The sequence below is a fragment of the Oratosquilla oratoria genome, chromosome 15 (assembly GCF_046742065.1).
Source record: "Oratosquilla oratoria isolate Oo_2021 chromosome 15, ASM4674206v1, whole genome shotgun sequence".
Classification (NCBI taxonomy): Eukaryota; Metazoa; Arthropoda; class Malacostraca; order Stomatopoda; family Squillidae; genus Oratosquilla; species Oratosquilla oratoria.
The window spans coordinates 21,468,116-21,484,775 of record NC_134791.1 but is presented as its reverse complement, the minus strand read 5'-3'; the positions used below and the strand labels follow the sequence as shown (position 1 = coordinate 21,484,775).

The window sequence follows — 16,660 nt, the reverse complement described above, 5'->3', positions numbered from 1 at the left end:
AATCAATATATCCAATGTATTTTTTCCAATCTGTCAATGTCTTTAACAAGATTCGGTGACCATATGGAAACAGCATATTCCAAATGTGGACAAACTAACAATATTTATAGCTTGTTAATTACAGATGTACTTTTAAAATCAAAAGATTGTGTAATCAGTCCTAGAAGCTTATTTGCCTTCTCTGAGGTAGAAATACACTGGGTAGACGATTTGAGATCATGACTGATAATTACTCCGAGATTCTTCTCACAATCCACTTTTGTTAACGGCTTTCCAAATAAATTGTAATTATACTTCTTGTTATTTTTCCTATGTGCATAACCTTACATTATTTGTTAAATTTCATTGGCCACTTTTCAGACCACTGCTGCATTTTATTTCTTCTTGAATATCTAATTGGTTTAAGTAATCATTTGCTATTACAATCAGTTTTGTATCAATCATCAGCAAAGTTGGAGACAATAGATTTCAGTCCATGGTCTACATCATTTATATATACAACGAATAGAAGTGGCCCAAGAACAGAACCCTGAGGAACTCCACTCATAAAATAATTATTTAACCAATTACAAGTCCATCTTAATAGGCTACCACTTATTCCATGTGAAGCTAATTTAATAAGTATTCTTTCATGCAGGATGGTATCATAAGCATTCGCAAACTCCAGCTATATTAAATCTATATAGTTTCTTTTGTCATAATTTGAGATGACCATGTTGTAGAATTCAAGTAAGTCATGCAAGCATGTTTCATACAGCTGAGAGTACCACCAACTTATCCTTTGATATTCAGCTGTACCTACTCAAGTGTCCTTTGTGTCCTTCCTTTGCTTGGAGGAACACAACCCTATAGCTGAATAAAAATGCTGCTATTTTCAAAGTAAAATCACTACAGAAAAAAAAGAAGTATACTACCTGCACTCAAAGGATTAAAAGTCTAACTTGATTTAACTTTTTCACTATTGTTTAGACATTCTGACAAGTTGAAATGGCTGGGAAGAGGAAAGACTGGAGTCTTAATCCAAGTTTTATTCTTGGCTAGTTTTGCTACAAGCTTTCTCAAGAATAAAACTCTGATTAGGACTCCTGTCTTTCCTCTTTCCACTCAGTTTTTTCACTATTACATGCATCATGTCATAATCAGACTGCTGCAAGGCAACTTTATTCAACTAAGGAGCCTTCAAGTTGAAATTTATATGGAGTACTTCTATTTAGGTGGAGATCTTCATTTACCCTAATTTCAACAGGTACAAGTAACAAAAATAATGACACCAATATTCTGAAAGAACTGAAGCTGTCTGATGCTGGTTAAAAGTTGCTTCTTTTATTTACATTTTCCTCAACATTCTTGGATCAAATTATTTTTTCATATATTGTTTTTCAAAAAAGATTTTACATTTTTGTTGTCAGCATATCAACACACACAAAAATGTAACACTATTCTAAGGTATTTCATGCTCATAATTTTTCTTTATATTATTAAAAAAAAAAATGTATATCTATATGCCACGAGCTTCTTCCTCCTTACAAGAGACAGCAAGCACCCACTCCCACCAATGTTATTCCCATCCACCACCCTTTCCTCCATCTCAGCTCCTCATGGATGACAGGTCATCCCTGTCTCCTGCTCACTGCCTTGGGTCAGAAGCAATGTAGCAAGACACAGCACATCCACTTCATTTAATTGGCAATCCCCCATCTCCATCCCCTCATGCAGGAAAAAGAGAAGATGGGGAGAAATCCCTTCAGGCTACGTCAAAATATCATTCATATATAACCATTCTCTAACCCCCATCCCCCACCACCTCCTTTCCTTACATCACAATATCATCTATACTGAGCCACTCTCCACTCACACCTATCTCCTGCCTTCTCCCTTCCTTGCTCAACAGACATTCCCCTCTTGCTCAATGCCCCCTTCATCCCATCCTCAGCCATCCCCTGATGTTCATACCCTCCACCTCTGCCTTTCACACCTTTTACTAATCTTTCTTCACTCATTCTTTCCATGTGTCCAATCCATCCCAATAGTCCTATCTGTCATCTCCTCTAACACTCCTGCTCTCCTCCTCACCTCATTTCTCACTCTATCCAATCTAATAACTCCTACCATATTTCTCAGACATTTCATCTCAGACATATTTAAACTTTTCCTCTCTGCCTCTCTTAAATTCTAAGTCTCTGCCCCCATACAGTGCCAATGGCAATCACCCCTTCATGTTGTCTCCTCTTTGCATCCCTTCCCAAATGCCTATTTCTCATGACATTTTTTAATCCCCTGAGGCATTTACTTTCTTCTCTCAACCTACAATTTAACTCTACCTCCATTTCCTGCCACATGCGACCCCAAATACCTAAAGCTATCCACTTCCTCTCTCCTTTAAGACTTACTTCAAACTCACTGCTACACTCTCCTCTTGTACATCTCATCACCTTACTTTAACCCACATCTACCTTCAATTTTCTCCTATAGCACACCCTCCCAAATTCCACCACTAACTCCCTTAATCTCCCATTGCCACATCAAAACCTCTAAATGTTTTTACATTCATCAACTTAAACTCTACCCATCTTCCACTCATTGCCTCCACTCCCATTAACATCTGTCCATCTGCTACCTTTACCCTCTCTTCTCTGTTCAAATAGACTCGCATTGATACAGGACATCAGATCAACACAAAAGTTGTTACAAACACAAGCCAATAATCACTCATTAAAATGTCACATTTTAATAAATTCCTCTCTTACCAATACTCAAGTTCAGCATACCTTTTGAAATCTAAATCATATCCATTACAATGGTAAATATAAAACAATTGGAAATTAAATTCTTCTTTGAAATAATGTAAAATTCTGTGCAAGTATTACCATGAACTTATACAATCTACCCCACATTTCTCGAAGTGACTGGAGAGAGGGATAGGGATGTGATGGGATGGAAGGGGAGGGGTAAGGGGTCAAGGAGGAACTAGAGGTGGGGGGGGGGGGGGAATAGAGTAGTAAAAGGGAAAGTCGGGAAGAAGGGGAAGAGAGGAAGGTCACAGGTCCCAGCTCAGTAAACACACCACAAGAATTTCTGAACAGATTTAGACACTGTAACTTGTGAAATGACCTGATGCTACAAATGCATCCATGGACAGTCGGGATAATAAGAACATATTAATTAACCACTTCAGTACGGGACTTAAATCTCGCGGGCAGCAGCCAATGCCAGCCGTATGACGTCACGTAATAATATTCTTATCATAAAATATAGTCGCCGCTTATATCGATCGTTCTCTCTTTCACCCGCGAATTTTGAAAACCACAGAGAATGGGATTCAGGGCGCATTTGGGAGAATGTAAAAACACAGGGGCGACTACAATAAATATAATCAAGACGCCGATATGGCAGCATCGCGAATCCACTTGCTCCTCATGACGCCTACGTGTGCGGCACCGTATGGAAGGGGTTAATAAGACTGAGGGTAATACAGCAAAAGAACTTAAAATAAGAACATCTGAGAAGCTCTAAGGTGATAATGCAAAAGAATTTATGTGTATCATGAAAAAATTAAAGCTGAAGACAGGTGGTAAATGGCAAAAGGTAACATTTGTTGTGCCACAATGTGGGGCACACCCAAAATTCTCCTTCTGCTGAATAATGATCTGGTTTAACATAATGAATTCCCAGTTCAGTTAAGGTTATGACAGTGCAAGTGTGCAACCTCAGAACTTTCTGAGGCCAGGAATTTAATGTACCACGTTCTTACTACCATCTCACACAGCCAAGCAGCCTTGAATTACCTCAACTCTGATGCTATGCCCAAATACAATAGAAGGGAAAACAACAAACAAATGTAGAAAAATATAAAAACAATCAAACTCAAAAATTAACCCATCTCCTACTCATGAAGCAGTTGGAGCAACCCAGGGAAAAATACCATCACCAAAACAGCAATGCAATACCATTAACAAACATGTCTACAAAATAAGTTTAAAATACATAACTGGAAAATAGTGAAATAAATAAAGATATGAAAAACCAAATGAAATACAGATGCCACATCTCCATTCAACAGACGAGAAAGGGCAATGAAAATGTTGGGGGAAAAAAATAAATCCTCTACAGATGGCCATGTATGAGTATAATAACAATAATTGCTGCCTAATGGGAGATAGGGTTGATGAAAAAGTATTGGGATGTTTTGGACACATAGAAGGAATGAGTGAAGAAAGATTAGTAAAAGAGGTGTGGAAGGCAGAGGAGGATAGAGTGAACATGAGAGGGCAACTGAGGAGGAGATGGATGGATGGGGTGAAAGGGTCACTGATCAGGAGGGGGATGTCTGTTGAGTAGGGAAGGGAGAAGGCAGGAGATAGGTGTGAGTGGAGAATGGCTGTGTATATATGATACTGCAATCCAAGGAAGGAATGGGTGGGTAATAGGGGGAGTTGGGGAATGGGAGGTTAAGGAGTGGATATGTGTGAATGATATTTTAACACAGCTTAAAGGGATTTCTCTCCGTCTGCTTTTTTCTGCATGTGGGGGCAGAGAGGGAGGGCTGATTAAATGGAGTGGCCTTATTATGGCTATGCTGTGTCTTACTGCACTGCTTCTAAACCAGGACAGTGTGCAGGATACAGGGATGACCCGTCATGCATGAGGAGCCAAGATGAGAGGTAGGAAAGGGTAGTGGATGGATGGGGATGAAATGGGTAGGATTGGGCTTTTGACTTTGACTACCTCCCTGATAAGGGGGAATAACCCCTTGATATATAGATAGATAATTTCACTGACCTTGACTTCAGTGAGGTCAGTGAAGTTAGGCAGCAATTATTATTACACTCATACATGAGCATTTGTATTATTTGGCTACCTCCCTTGTAAGGGGAAAGAAGTGCTTAGTATATAGATAGATGGAATTTCACTGACCAGAAACCTACAGCCTTTACAGTATCTGGCAATGGTTTTCAAGTCCTTCCATATCTTTCTAAGTAAAACTTTGGATTGTTGTCTGTACTGTAATAATGTGGGACAGTTTCTTTGTCACCAGTTTTTAAAGTGGTAGTAGAGGGAAAGAAGTAGCTAATTGTCTGCTCTCCCTCTGTGAAAAGATGGAGATAGTTGAAACTGATGGAGATCTTAGGCCCAGTCCTGAGACTCCAGATAAAGGTGCGGGTACTGATGGATTTTGAACATGGGCAGCAGGGAAATAATTCTCTCTCATATCCACCTTCCAGGACCATCACTAGTAGGTAACCATCATTGGTGCCATGTGTGAGTATTTATATGAAGAAAAAAAAAAAATTGAATAATTTAAATTAAACTTACAGAGAGGGCTGTTTATTTCATGTATTCTCTCCCCAAACCTGCCATTATGGACCTCTTCTCAGGACAGTCCTATTTTCTATAAGTATTCTATATACATACCAAGAGCTTTATAAGTGAGGTAGCCAACTCAAAGGCACATACCTACTCCCACCCATTCCACCCTCTCCATCACCCCTTCCTCCATCTCATCTTAGATCCCCATGGATGATGGGTCATTCCTGTATCCCACCCATTGCCCTGGGTCAGAAGCAATGTAACAAGACACAGTACATCCACAGCAAGGCCACTCCACTTAATCAGCAAACCCCCTCCGTCCCCTTATGCAGAACAAGAGAACATATGGAGACATCCCTTCAGGCTGTGTCAAAAAATCATTCACACATAAGCACCCTCTACTCCTGCCCCTCCCTTGAATAACAGTATCATCTTTACATAGCCACTCTCCACTCATCCCTATCTCCTGCCTTCTCCCTTCCTTGCTCAACAGACATTTCCCTCTTTCTCAGTGCCCCTTTCACCCCACCTCATCCTTGGTTGTTCCCTCAAATTCATTCCATCCACCTCTGCCTCCCAAACTTCTTTTAGTAATCTCTCTTTACTCATTCTTTCCATGTGTCCAAGGTCCAAGGAGTTTAAAAGTATAGTGCTAGTAAACCAAACAGTAATGCATAAATCCATTGCTTTACGTGCCAAAACAAGGGCCAATATATGAATGCATAAATAAATAAAAGGAAAAATCTATATATGCCAAAAGGCTTCTTCCTCTTTATGTGGCAGGTACCCAGCCAAGGCAAGCACCCATTTGTTCCCTTTTTAAAAATCCCAAGGCTCCTTGTGATTGAAAGGCCATCCCCCCCTCCCACCTACTATTTGGGTCAGAAGCAATGAAGGAAGACACAGGAAACATTTGTCAACCTTAAATAAATGGCACATCCCAATGGAATGGATATACTGCACAGGGATACTGAACCAATTAATGAAAAAAGTACCTAAGTGTGAAAGAGCTAACAGGAGCATTGACTGGAAGAGAGGAGACTAGAATCAACAACACACCATCATGCAGTGTAATTTTGACTTGTTGTGTAAAGTTGACCCTGTCAATAATTTTCAAATGAAAACAATTAGATGCCAAAAATGTTGTGGTCTACTTTAGACCACCAGTCAAAATTACCCCACTTGATAGTATGGGAACTGTGTTGTGACAAAATAGCACATGACACCTAAAACATAAACAATTAGATGCCAAAAATGTTGTGGTCAACTTTAGACCACCAGTCAAAATTAATCCACATGACAGTAAGGGAATTGTGTTGTGACAAAATAGCACATGACAACTAAAACATAATTACTGTAGGCATAGGGTCTATAAAAAGGATTCAGCCAACTTGGAAAACCTGACAATGTATTCTCTTTGCAAGAAGTATATACAGTTGAACCTCAGATAATGAATTCAATCCATTCCAAGACTTTGTTCTTAAACCCAAATGTTTGCTAAACAAAATAATACAGCAAATGCACCAAAGCAATAATGAGCCATTGGAATTGTATGTACAGACATATGTGTATGTTTGTACCATGAAGTATTGGTTACTATCAGGCAAAATTTTTTAACAAAACTTGTTCATTAAATGGGACATTGAAAGGGCATTCCAAGGTTCAATTGTCATCTAAATTTTCTGTATTCTCGTGAGTTTCCACAGTGCGGTGTCTGCTGACACCTGATGTCAATTTTGCAACACTTACAAGCCATCCACTGATAGCAAGTTACTAATACCAGTTTCCTGACATCAGTTCCAATCCTAATCCTATTAAGAATCAATATCAGTCTCACATTTCATTTTCTTACATTAGTGGCTCTGTTAGACTAATATCAATCATATTCATAGAGCTAAGACCAACAAAGGGTTCCTCCAAGTGGTGGTCCTGCAACACGAACACCAGAGAAAAATCTCATTGCTGTCCATCTTCAAAACCTGTTAATCACTCATCTCCATCTAATGCTGCCCCAAGGGGCTGCCACTCGGTTCCTGGACTGTACCCAAGATTTCTATGAAATTTGACTGTATGTTTTCCACCTTTTCACTTAAAAGAGAGCTGATATCTATTTGACGGCTCCCGTCATCCTACTACCGTGAGCTGGCGACACATACAGTACAGTCCCATACACAGACATCACCCCAGCATTTCTTTCTAGAAATCTATGGGAGAGCCCATGGACCATTTCCGGCCAGTGAAATTTGAAGTGACAATTATCATTATCACTACAGCAAAATGATACTAACATTTTCATTCAATCCAGGTAGTCACAAACAATAAAATTAAAAGAATTAATGTGAGTAATCAAACCCACTTTCTTCTCCTCTACAGGTTGGTGCTGACTGAGAAACCACTAAAAACACACTAGAAATCAATATATTCTAATCTCTCTTTTGTTATACACAGGCACTTCTAGTACCGACTCATCCTTACTAAGTTACTTGTGTGACATTAATTGTATTCATAACAGCACCTGTGTTAAACATCTCAGTGTAAAAGGACACCAATGCTGCCATTCATTTAACAATAGCACCAACAATGACTAGAATATGTACAGTTCAGCTTGTGTTAGTGTGCCTAACACAAAAACAACAACCTTAAACTTCTTATAAAATTTAGTGCTGAGATGATAGCAATATGTATGGCAAATATCTAGATCAACAATTCTTACAGGTCTCTACATGGGTGACAAAAGCACAGCCCAACCTTCTGATTGCACTAATCAAACTCTGGAACACCTAAGCAATAGTTACTACATATCATGTAGTCAGGTACCTTTGATGCCTGGGAAGTGACTTGCTTATAATAACAAACTGATCAAATGTGAGTTGATCTGAACTTTACTTTAATACTCATATCTAATGCAAAACTGTTCATAAAAACCTGACAATTTTCCTAACATACATTAAAGTGTATCCCCATCTGAAGTATTGGCTGCATGTTATTGTGGGGATAAAATCTGCTTAATTGCATGCAGCTGATACTTTAGGGTCTATATGAGGCACCCCTATGAACCAGAGCCACACATCATTTTGGCTGTGATAGAGGAAACCTCTGTTCATAGAGAAATGATGCTACTTTATTGTACCGCAACTGTCCCTCTGTTATGCTGTCCACCCACTCTTAATACTGTCCTGTACCACTTATCTGAATATCCATTTCCTTTTTTGCCCAACCCTGTGGTAGGAGAGAAAGAATACTGCCACCAAGTTTTCTCACTCGAGTTGTAAAAGGCGACAAAAGCTGGATTGGGATGGGACTAGGCATCTACTCTCTGTAGCCCCAAAGGGGACATTCCTAAAAAAAGCAAAGGCATATGAGGGTCTGGAAGGAATTTTCCAACCAGAAACCTAAGGTTTGGATCTTTTAATGTGCATGGATGTGGTACAGATGGGAATAAAATGGAAGAGATAGGTAGTATTTTTGTGAGAAGATGGATGTGTTGGCACTGAGTGAAACTAAGTTGAAAGGGAGGAGTGAATTTCAGTTTGGGAGTGTAGTTGGGAAGGTGTCAGGAGTGAAGAGAAGATAAGGGAGAGAAGGGGTGGCTATACTAGTAAGTGAAGAGATAGGTAAGCATGTAGTGGAGTGGAAGGTTTATTCAAGGTCAATGTGGATGAAGGTGAAACTGGGAAGGGAGATGTGGGTCTTTGTAAGTGCATATGGGCTTGGTAGTGAGAAAAGTGTAGAGTAAAGGGAGGCTTTTTTGATAGATTTAAACGAGTGCAGAGAGGGTTTAGGAAGAAATGTCAATGTAGTGGTATTGGTAGATCTCAATGCTAGGGTAGAAGACAAACCAACAGACTGGTTAGCAAGTATGGAGTGCCAGGAAAAAAACATAGTTGAGAGATGATGAGTTGATGATAGCAAATACAGTATTTAGGAAAAAAAGTCAAGCATAAGTACACATGGGAGAGGGTGGTGAAAAGAAGGGTGGTTGGTAGGGCTTTAATGGACTATATAGTACAATGAGAAGAGTAGGAAGAGTTCAATTTATACATGGATGGGGTGGTGCAAAGAGGTAAATGCAAAGGTAATGGTCCAGGGATTGGAGATGGTTAAAGTAAATGAAGAAAAATGGAAGAGAACCCAGTTGTTTGCTGACAACACTGCGCTTGTAGCAGGATCAAAGGAGGGGTTGACAAAGTTAGTGATGGGATTTGGGAAGGTGTGTAAAAGGAGGAGGTTGAAGATAAATGCGGGTAAAAGTAAGGTGATAAGATGTGCAAGGGGAGAGGATGGCAGCAAACTGGAAGTGAGTATTAGGGGAGAGAGACTGGAGGAAATGGATAGTTTTAGATACTTGGGGGCGAATGTGGTGGGAAAGTGAAGAGTGGAGATTGAGGTAGAATAGAGAAAAATGGGAGATAAGCCAGTTGTTGTTTGCTAAGGGAGTATGTGTGAATTATATTTTGATGCAGCCCGAAAGGATTTCTCCCCATCTCATCTTGTCCCACATGAGAGGACAGAGAGAGAGAGAGAGAGAGAGAGAGAGAGAGAGAGAGAGAGAGAGAGAGAGAGAGAGAGAGAGAGAGAGAGAGAGAGAGAGAGAGAGAGGGGGGGGGGGGGTCGCCAATTAAATTAAGTGGCCTTGCTGTCCATGTGCTGTGTCTAGTTGCATTGCTTCTGACCCAGGGCAGAGGACAAGATACTGGGATGACCTGTCATTCAGGAGGAGCCATGAAAAGAGGGAGGGAGGGGTGGTGAACGGGAGTGGAATGTGTAGGGATGGGGTGGGTGGGAGTGAATTTATAACTTTGACTTTGGCTACCCCTCTTGTAAGAGGGAAAAACCACTTGGTATATGATGTATGTACATCAAAGTATTCACTCTATTATTAAAGTTACTGATTTTGGAACATTTCAGAACTATGCTCAAAATCTAGTCTCATAGGGGTTATTTTTACAATGATAAGTGACATATTTAATGAATAATTAATAAACTGAAAGTATGGGGTGATCTTTCATTTTGTGATAGATGAATGTTGAAGGAGCTATACGAAACATGTTCATGTTCTACAGTTAACTTGCCCTTCAACAGTATACTTTGTGCATCTACAATAGTAGCTTTACTTTTTCCAAATTCAAAACTGCTCAATACCAAATATTAATCAACATGTTCACTGTCATTACTGCACTGCCCAAACTAGAGAGTGAAATTAACAAGATAATACAAAAAAAGTTTAAAATAAAAGGAAATGAAGGTTAATATAAGCTCTACTCTAACTTTGCCTCCTTACCTGTGAGATAATGGTCTTCTTGATGGCCATGCCAGCCATTGCTGCCTGTTCTGCTTCATCCGTTGCCTGATCAACGTCTTCTGTTCGTGCCTTTAGGGTTGCTAACTTTATCTCGTCAGAGCTGAGAACCATAAGGGTATCTTCCAACATGGGTAAACTTGCTGGTGTTAACTGGATACGACCATCAACTACTCCACCTTCATTGTAGATCAAATGAATTTATTACTCAACTTGAAGATGAAAATATATGCATGTCTACAAACATAAAATCACAAAATATAGTCAAACCCTCTTTCAGTCTCAAATATTATCCTAAATATTTGTATAAATGTCTGAATTTTAAAGTACTAAACCTTTTAATTCAGAGGTGTTTAAGTAATGAGTGTGTAGATGTTTTTGTATTAAACTTAATGGGTCATTGTTATAGATGTTTGAAAAGAATATTGCTAGAGTTTATTTAATATTCCATTTTGTCCCCTTTTCCTTTGTAAATCATAACTATACATGCACATCTCCAGTCCTCCGGCACTTTCTCTCCCTCAGGCATATATTAAACAACCTCAGAAGCCAATCCATTATAAATGAACCTCCCTTTGTCAGATATTGTGCAAGACATCCATCCAATCCAGGTACCTTACTAACTTTCATAATTTTCAATGCTTCTTTTACCTCATATCCATCATAATTGGAGAATAAAATCCCAACGCAATTGGAGAGTAAGAGACAGGACCCCATGAGCATTGCTTCTTTTCTATATACTACAATTAGGGAAGCAGACAAATAAAAATTCATGCACCCACGTGAACACACATCCAAAATCAACTCTGGGCACCTCACCTAGCACATCCTGACAAAGACGCTGGGTAGTGGTGAAGCGCTGATCATCAGGCATATGGTCTAGCATAAAACGATAGAGATTCATCCGCTCCTCCTTGAACTGTGCCCCAGCAAGGGAGAACAAATCCTTCTCCTGTTTACTCTGGCGAAACCGGTTGTAGCTCTCATGTTCCTATAGTGGAAGACATGCGAACAAAAGTGAATGCAACAACAAAACTTGAGTTTTACTTACATACATACATATACCAAAGGCTTTTTTTCCCCTTACAAGGGAGGTAGCCAAAAAACAAAGGCATAAAAACCCCTTCCACCCATTCCATCCCTATCACACTTCACTACCCCCCACCCTCTTCCTTCCCTCTTATCTTGGCACCTCCTGGATGACAGGTCATCCCTGCATCTTGTCCATTGCCCTGGGTCAGAAGCAGTTTACAAGATGCAGATATGATCAAGTTTTATTTGCTATAATTAAATCTGCACAAATCATCATCATTGTGAAGGTTACATTACACATCCCTGGCACACCCCCACCTTTACCTCAAACCACTCAATCTCTTCATTCCCTACCCTAGCACAAGCTCTACTTCTATCTATATACCAAGGGTTTCTTCCCCTTCCTAAGAGAGGTAGCCAGTCAAAGCAGACACCCACTCCCACCCATTCCATTCCAATCCATCACCCTTGTTTCCCTTTCATCTTAGCTCCTTGTGGATGAAGGGTCATCCCTGTCTCCTGCCCACTGCCCAGGTCAGAAGTAATGCGTCAAGACACAATACATCCACAGCAGGGCTGCTTCATTTACACAGTGACCCTCCCTCCTTGTCACCTCACAAGATAGAGAAGATGGGGCATCCCTTCGGTCTGCGTCAAAATATCATCCATACACAACCATTCTCCACTCACCCCTATCCCCCACTTTCACCTTTCCTTGCTCAACAGAAACTCCCCTATTGCTCAAAGACCCTTTCACCCCATCCCTCCATCTCATCCTCTGTCGTCCCCTCAGCTTCACACCATCCACCTCTGCTTTCCATACCCCTATTGCTATTCTTCACTCATCCATCCCATGTGCCCAAACCATTCCAATAATTATAATCTACTTCACGATTCAGTTTAATGTCACAAAACTCCGCTTTATCAGGAAGCTAGGATAATGCCCCTTTACAGAGAACTTTGTAGCATGGAATTTAATGAACCATGCCCTTGGTCCAACTCACTGGTGGCAAAATTCGAACTGTCATCACCTCAACCTCTGCTGCAAGTAGCAATGCCCTAACCTGCTTGGCTAGTGAGCACCCACTTACTCGTGTAGAAAGTTTCTACTGCCCTAAACAGTCTTCACCATATCCAATACATTTGCAACATAACCTAAAATAAAGATAATATATACATATATCTACCATGTAAAGCAATCTCCAAAAGTGCATTCATGTTAGCCTACCTCATAGCAATTGTAGTGAAAGATGCACTCAATGAAATGTTGACAAAGAATCTTGGGGAAGCGCTTTAGAAGTCGTTCAGTAATGTAAAAAACAACAGTGTCTCGGATATCCTCCTGTTCATCTGTCAAACACTGTAAAAAGAAAAGTAAACAAAGATGAAAATGTAAATATAAAAATAACAATTATACCAATAGATAAGCACATGCATATACCAAAAGGCAAAGCCAATAGGTAAATACATACATTTACCAAAAGGCATCATCAGTCCCTTATAAGTGAAGTAGCTAGCCAAGTCATGTACCCACCCTTCACCCATCCCACATCTATCCAACACCCATTTATTTTCTCTTTTATCTTAGCTTTTGACACAGCTCGATGGGATTTCTCCCAGTTTTCTCTTTTTCTACATTAAATGAAGTGGCCTTGCTGTGGATGTGCTGTGTCTTGCTGCATTGCTTCTGACCCAGGGCAGTGGGCAAGATACAGGGATGACCCGTCATCCAGGAGGAGCCAAGAAAAGAGGGAGGGAGGGGTGGTGAATGGAAGAATGTGGGTGGGGATGAAATGGGTGGGAGTGGAATATGCCTTTTGACTTTGGCTACCTCCAAAGTAAGAGGGAAAAAGCCCTTGGTATATGTATGTATATATCTTAGCTCCTTCAGGATGAAGGGTCATCTCTACCCCGTCACCGTTTAGATCAGAAGCAATGCAGCAAGATACAACGCTTCCACAGCAAGACCTAAAAGCCAAAGCTAGATTACCCTCATCACTTCATTACCAACGCCCACTTCCTTCCCAAGATAATATGAAATGGGTTAAGAATAATGAGACATTCTGGCATGTATGGCCAGCAATGGGGATGGGGGGTGGATGACAATTAAAGGTTTTCAAAACTAATCACAAAACTTTGTAAATCTTTACCTGTAATATCCTGTAGAAGAAAGAACCCTTCAGCTTTAAGTAGTCTTCTTGCAGAAGGTTAATTAATAATGTCAGGGTTGTTCGTCGCACTTGGATGTTGGGGTCACGGAGGCATACGGCAATTTGAGGCATCAAGGGGTCCACCAAAGTTGCATATCTGTCAAATAAGACAAAATCTATAATCAGATAACAAAACCAATGCTGAAATATATATATATATATATATCAACCAGTCCATTGTTCCAGGTCTTTTGCAGGCAACTCTAGGCTTTCATGTAACTGGCAACAGCCAGCACACTGGTTCACATGTCATTTAGGAAAAATTCTAAATTGCCTGGTTAGGGTGAGATGAAGTAAGGAAGTGGATAGTTCTAAATATTTATGGTCACATGTTGGAGGGAATGGAGGAGTGGGTGTGAAGGTAACCTGTCTATGGAAGCAGCTAAATGTCTTGGGATGAAAATTGTCACGAGAAATAGGTATCTGGGGATGGATGTAAAAATAAAACTCTATGAAAGGATGATTGTACTAATGACATTATATGGGGCAGACTTGGAACTTATGGGAGACAGAAAAGATATATTCAATTGTGTTTGAGGTGAAGTGTTTGAGAAGTATAGCGGGTGTTACAAATAAGCCCTGATGTGGATGTGAAACTGAACTGTTTCTGACCAGGGCTGTGGGCAGGGGATTGGGAGGACCCTTCATCCACAAGGAGCTAAGGTAAAAGGGAGACAAAGAGGTGTTCTATGGGAGTGGGATGGGTGCACCCAACTTGGCTGGCTACCTCCCTTATAAGGGGAAAGAAGATTATTGGGCAGTGGTGAATTATAGAATGAGGGAAGCAAGTAAATGTCTGGGGGGATGAAATGTGTCATAAGAAATTGGTATATGGGGATGACTGCAAAGTGAATGACATAGCCAAAACGGGGTTTTCCCAGCTGTATAGAGTGTATGTTGTGTTGTTTGCATGCGTGACTGTGTATAATGCAGTCTTCCATGATGTGTTGAATAGTATGTGGTGAAGTGTTACATCCTGGGCATTTGTCCACAATACGGTCATCCAGTGTTTAAGCAGTGTGGTTGGGGTCACAAGAATGGATAGGATGCGATGTGGAAGTGAAGCAGAGATCAGTTGGAAAGAGAGCTAGCAGAGAGGAATGATCAAAGAATGCTTGGACGAATACATGGATGAGGGATCAGTGATACATGGATGTATACTCTTAATAGGCCACCCCTTTAATTGGGGGTGAAAATTACCTTTTGATACATATATATGTACAACTTACCTTACACACATATCAGACAAGAGGAAGATTATATTTGTTTTGATAGCTGGATTATTGTTTGTATCTAACATCTTGCCCAAGGCAGGGATGATCTTCTTGGCCTGGTCCTCATGCTGCAGACACATCTTGCCCAACGTCACAATGGACAAGGCCTGCAGCCGTGGAGTGGGAGTGAATGCAATCGATTGGGGTTGCGAGCATTGCGTCTGCGACGAGGGCATCACATCCGACCCCTCAGAATCCTTTTCACACCCATAGTATGAACACGACTGGTGGAAAATTATACTTTGTAGGCTGAGGAACATTCTTCTGTTCACTTTGGAAGGGCAGAGCATTGCCATTTCTCCCATGGTGTAAAGGTACCTGTGTGGAAAATGGCTCGAAATGCATATAAACATGGTCTCATTAATTATGCTAATAATAACTGTTACCTCAACTTCAATGACTGGATACCTAAAGACCAACAACATCATGCATACTCTTACCCATAACCCCTGACCTCATGTGTTGTATTAATGTGGGTCTTTCCAGCTAGGAACAGGATGAAGAGTAGGATGAAAAGTAGGATGAGGAATAGGATGAGGAGTAAGTTGAGGATGATGAAAGGGAGGAGAAAGACCCACATGAGGATAAGGAGGAGGAGAAATGAAAGGAACAGGAGGAGGAGGAGGAGGAGGAAGAGGAGGAGTGAAAGGAAGAGGAGGAGGAAGAGGAGGAGTGAAAGGAACAGGAGGAGGAGGAGTGAAAGGAACAGGAGGAGGAGGAGTGAAAGGAACAGGAGGAGGAGGAGTGAAAGGAACAGGAGGAGGAGGAGTGAAAGGAACAGGAGGAGGAGTGAAAGGAACAGGAGGAGGAGGAGGAGTGAAAGGAACAGGAGGAGGAGGAGGAGTGAAGGGAACAGGAGGAGGAGGAGTGAAAGGAACAGGAGGAGGAGGAGTGAAAGGAACAGGAGGAGGAGGAGTGAAAGGAACAGGAGGAGGAGGAGTGAAAGGAACAGGAGGAGGAGGAGTGAAAGGAACAGGAGGAGGAGGAGTGAAAGGAACAGGAAGAGGAGGAGTGAGAGGAACAGGGAGGAGGAGGATGAGAGCAGTCATCAATTGTCACCTATCCTTATGAGAAAACCATGAGGAAAAATAGTCTGCACCACTAGATGGGAGTGAGCACATTGCTACACTTTTAAGATGAGCAGTGGGAAGATGGTTCTCTGTGATCACCATCTAAAAGGACTATCAGAATAAGTGACTTTTGGGAGGAAATACATTCTACACTCACAATTCGAACTATATCACTGATAATTAATTCGCCACCACTAATATCCCTACAATCTTTCAAAATCCTGTCTAGTACATGAAAATGAGAACTTACCTGAACATTTTCTCTTCCAAAGTTTCAGTAACAACTGTCTGCTTTGTGGCAAAAAGAACCTGCTTCAAATATTCATCACATGACTTCAGGATTGGTCCAGCCCAGCCTACTATGGCTTTCTGACCTGCAAACATTTAAGTCATTAGAATTTCTACTTAGAACAAGGGACAAGGCTCTCAAAAATGTAGCCTCCTTCAGTATGTGTTCTATAAATACAA

General features: G+C 40.7%; 1 protein-coding gene across 3 annotated transcripts in view; it reads right to left on the bottom strand.

Annotated features, from left to right (window-relative positions):
• The window catches only part of LOC143033355 (condensin-2 complex subunit D3-L-like), a 52,847-nt gene that overhangs the window by 17,442 nt on the left and 18,745 nt on the right, over positions 1-16,660 (bottom strand). For all 3 annotated transcript variants that reach the window (XM_076198690.1, XM_076198692.1, XM_076198691.1), the window contains 6 exons: positions 16,443-16,566; positions 15,078-15,440; positions 13,789-13,945; positions 12,867-12,998; positions 11,426-11,597; positions 10,589-10,785 (listed from right to left, as the gene is read on the bottom strand). In XM_076198690.1, coding sequence (XP_076054805.1) covers positions 10,589-10,785; positions 11,426-11,597; positions 12,867-12,998; positions 13,789-13,945; positions 15,078-15,440; positions 16,443-16,566 — 1,145 coding nt within the window. The remainder of the gene's footprint in view (positions 1-10,588; positions 10,786-11,425; positions 11,598-12,866; positions 12,999-13,788; positions 13,946-15,077; positions 15,441-16,442; positions 16,567-16,660) is intronic.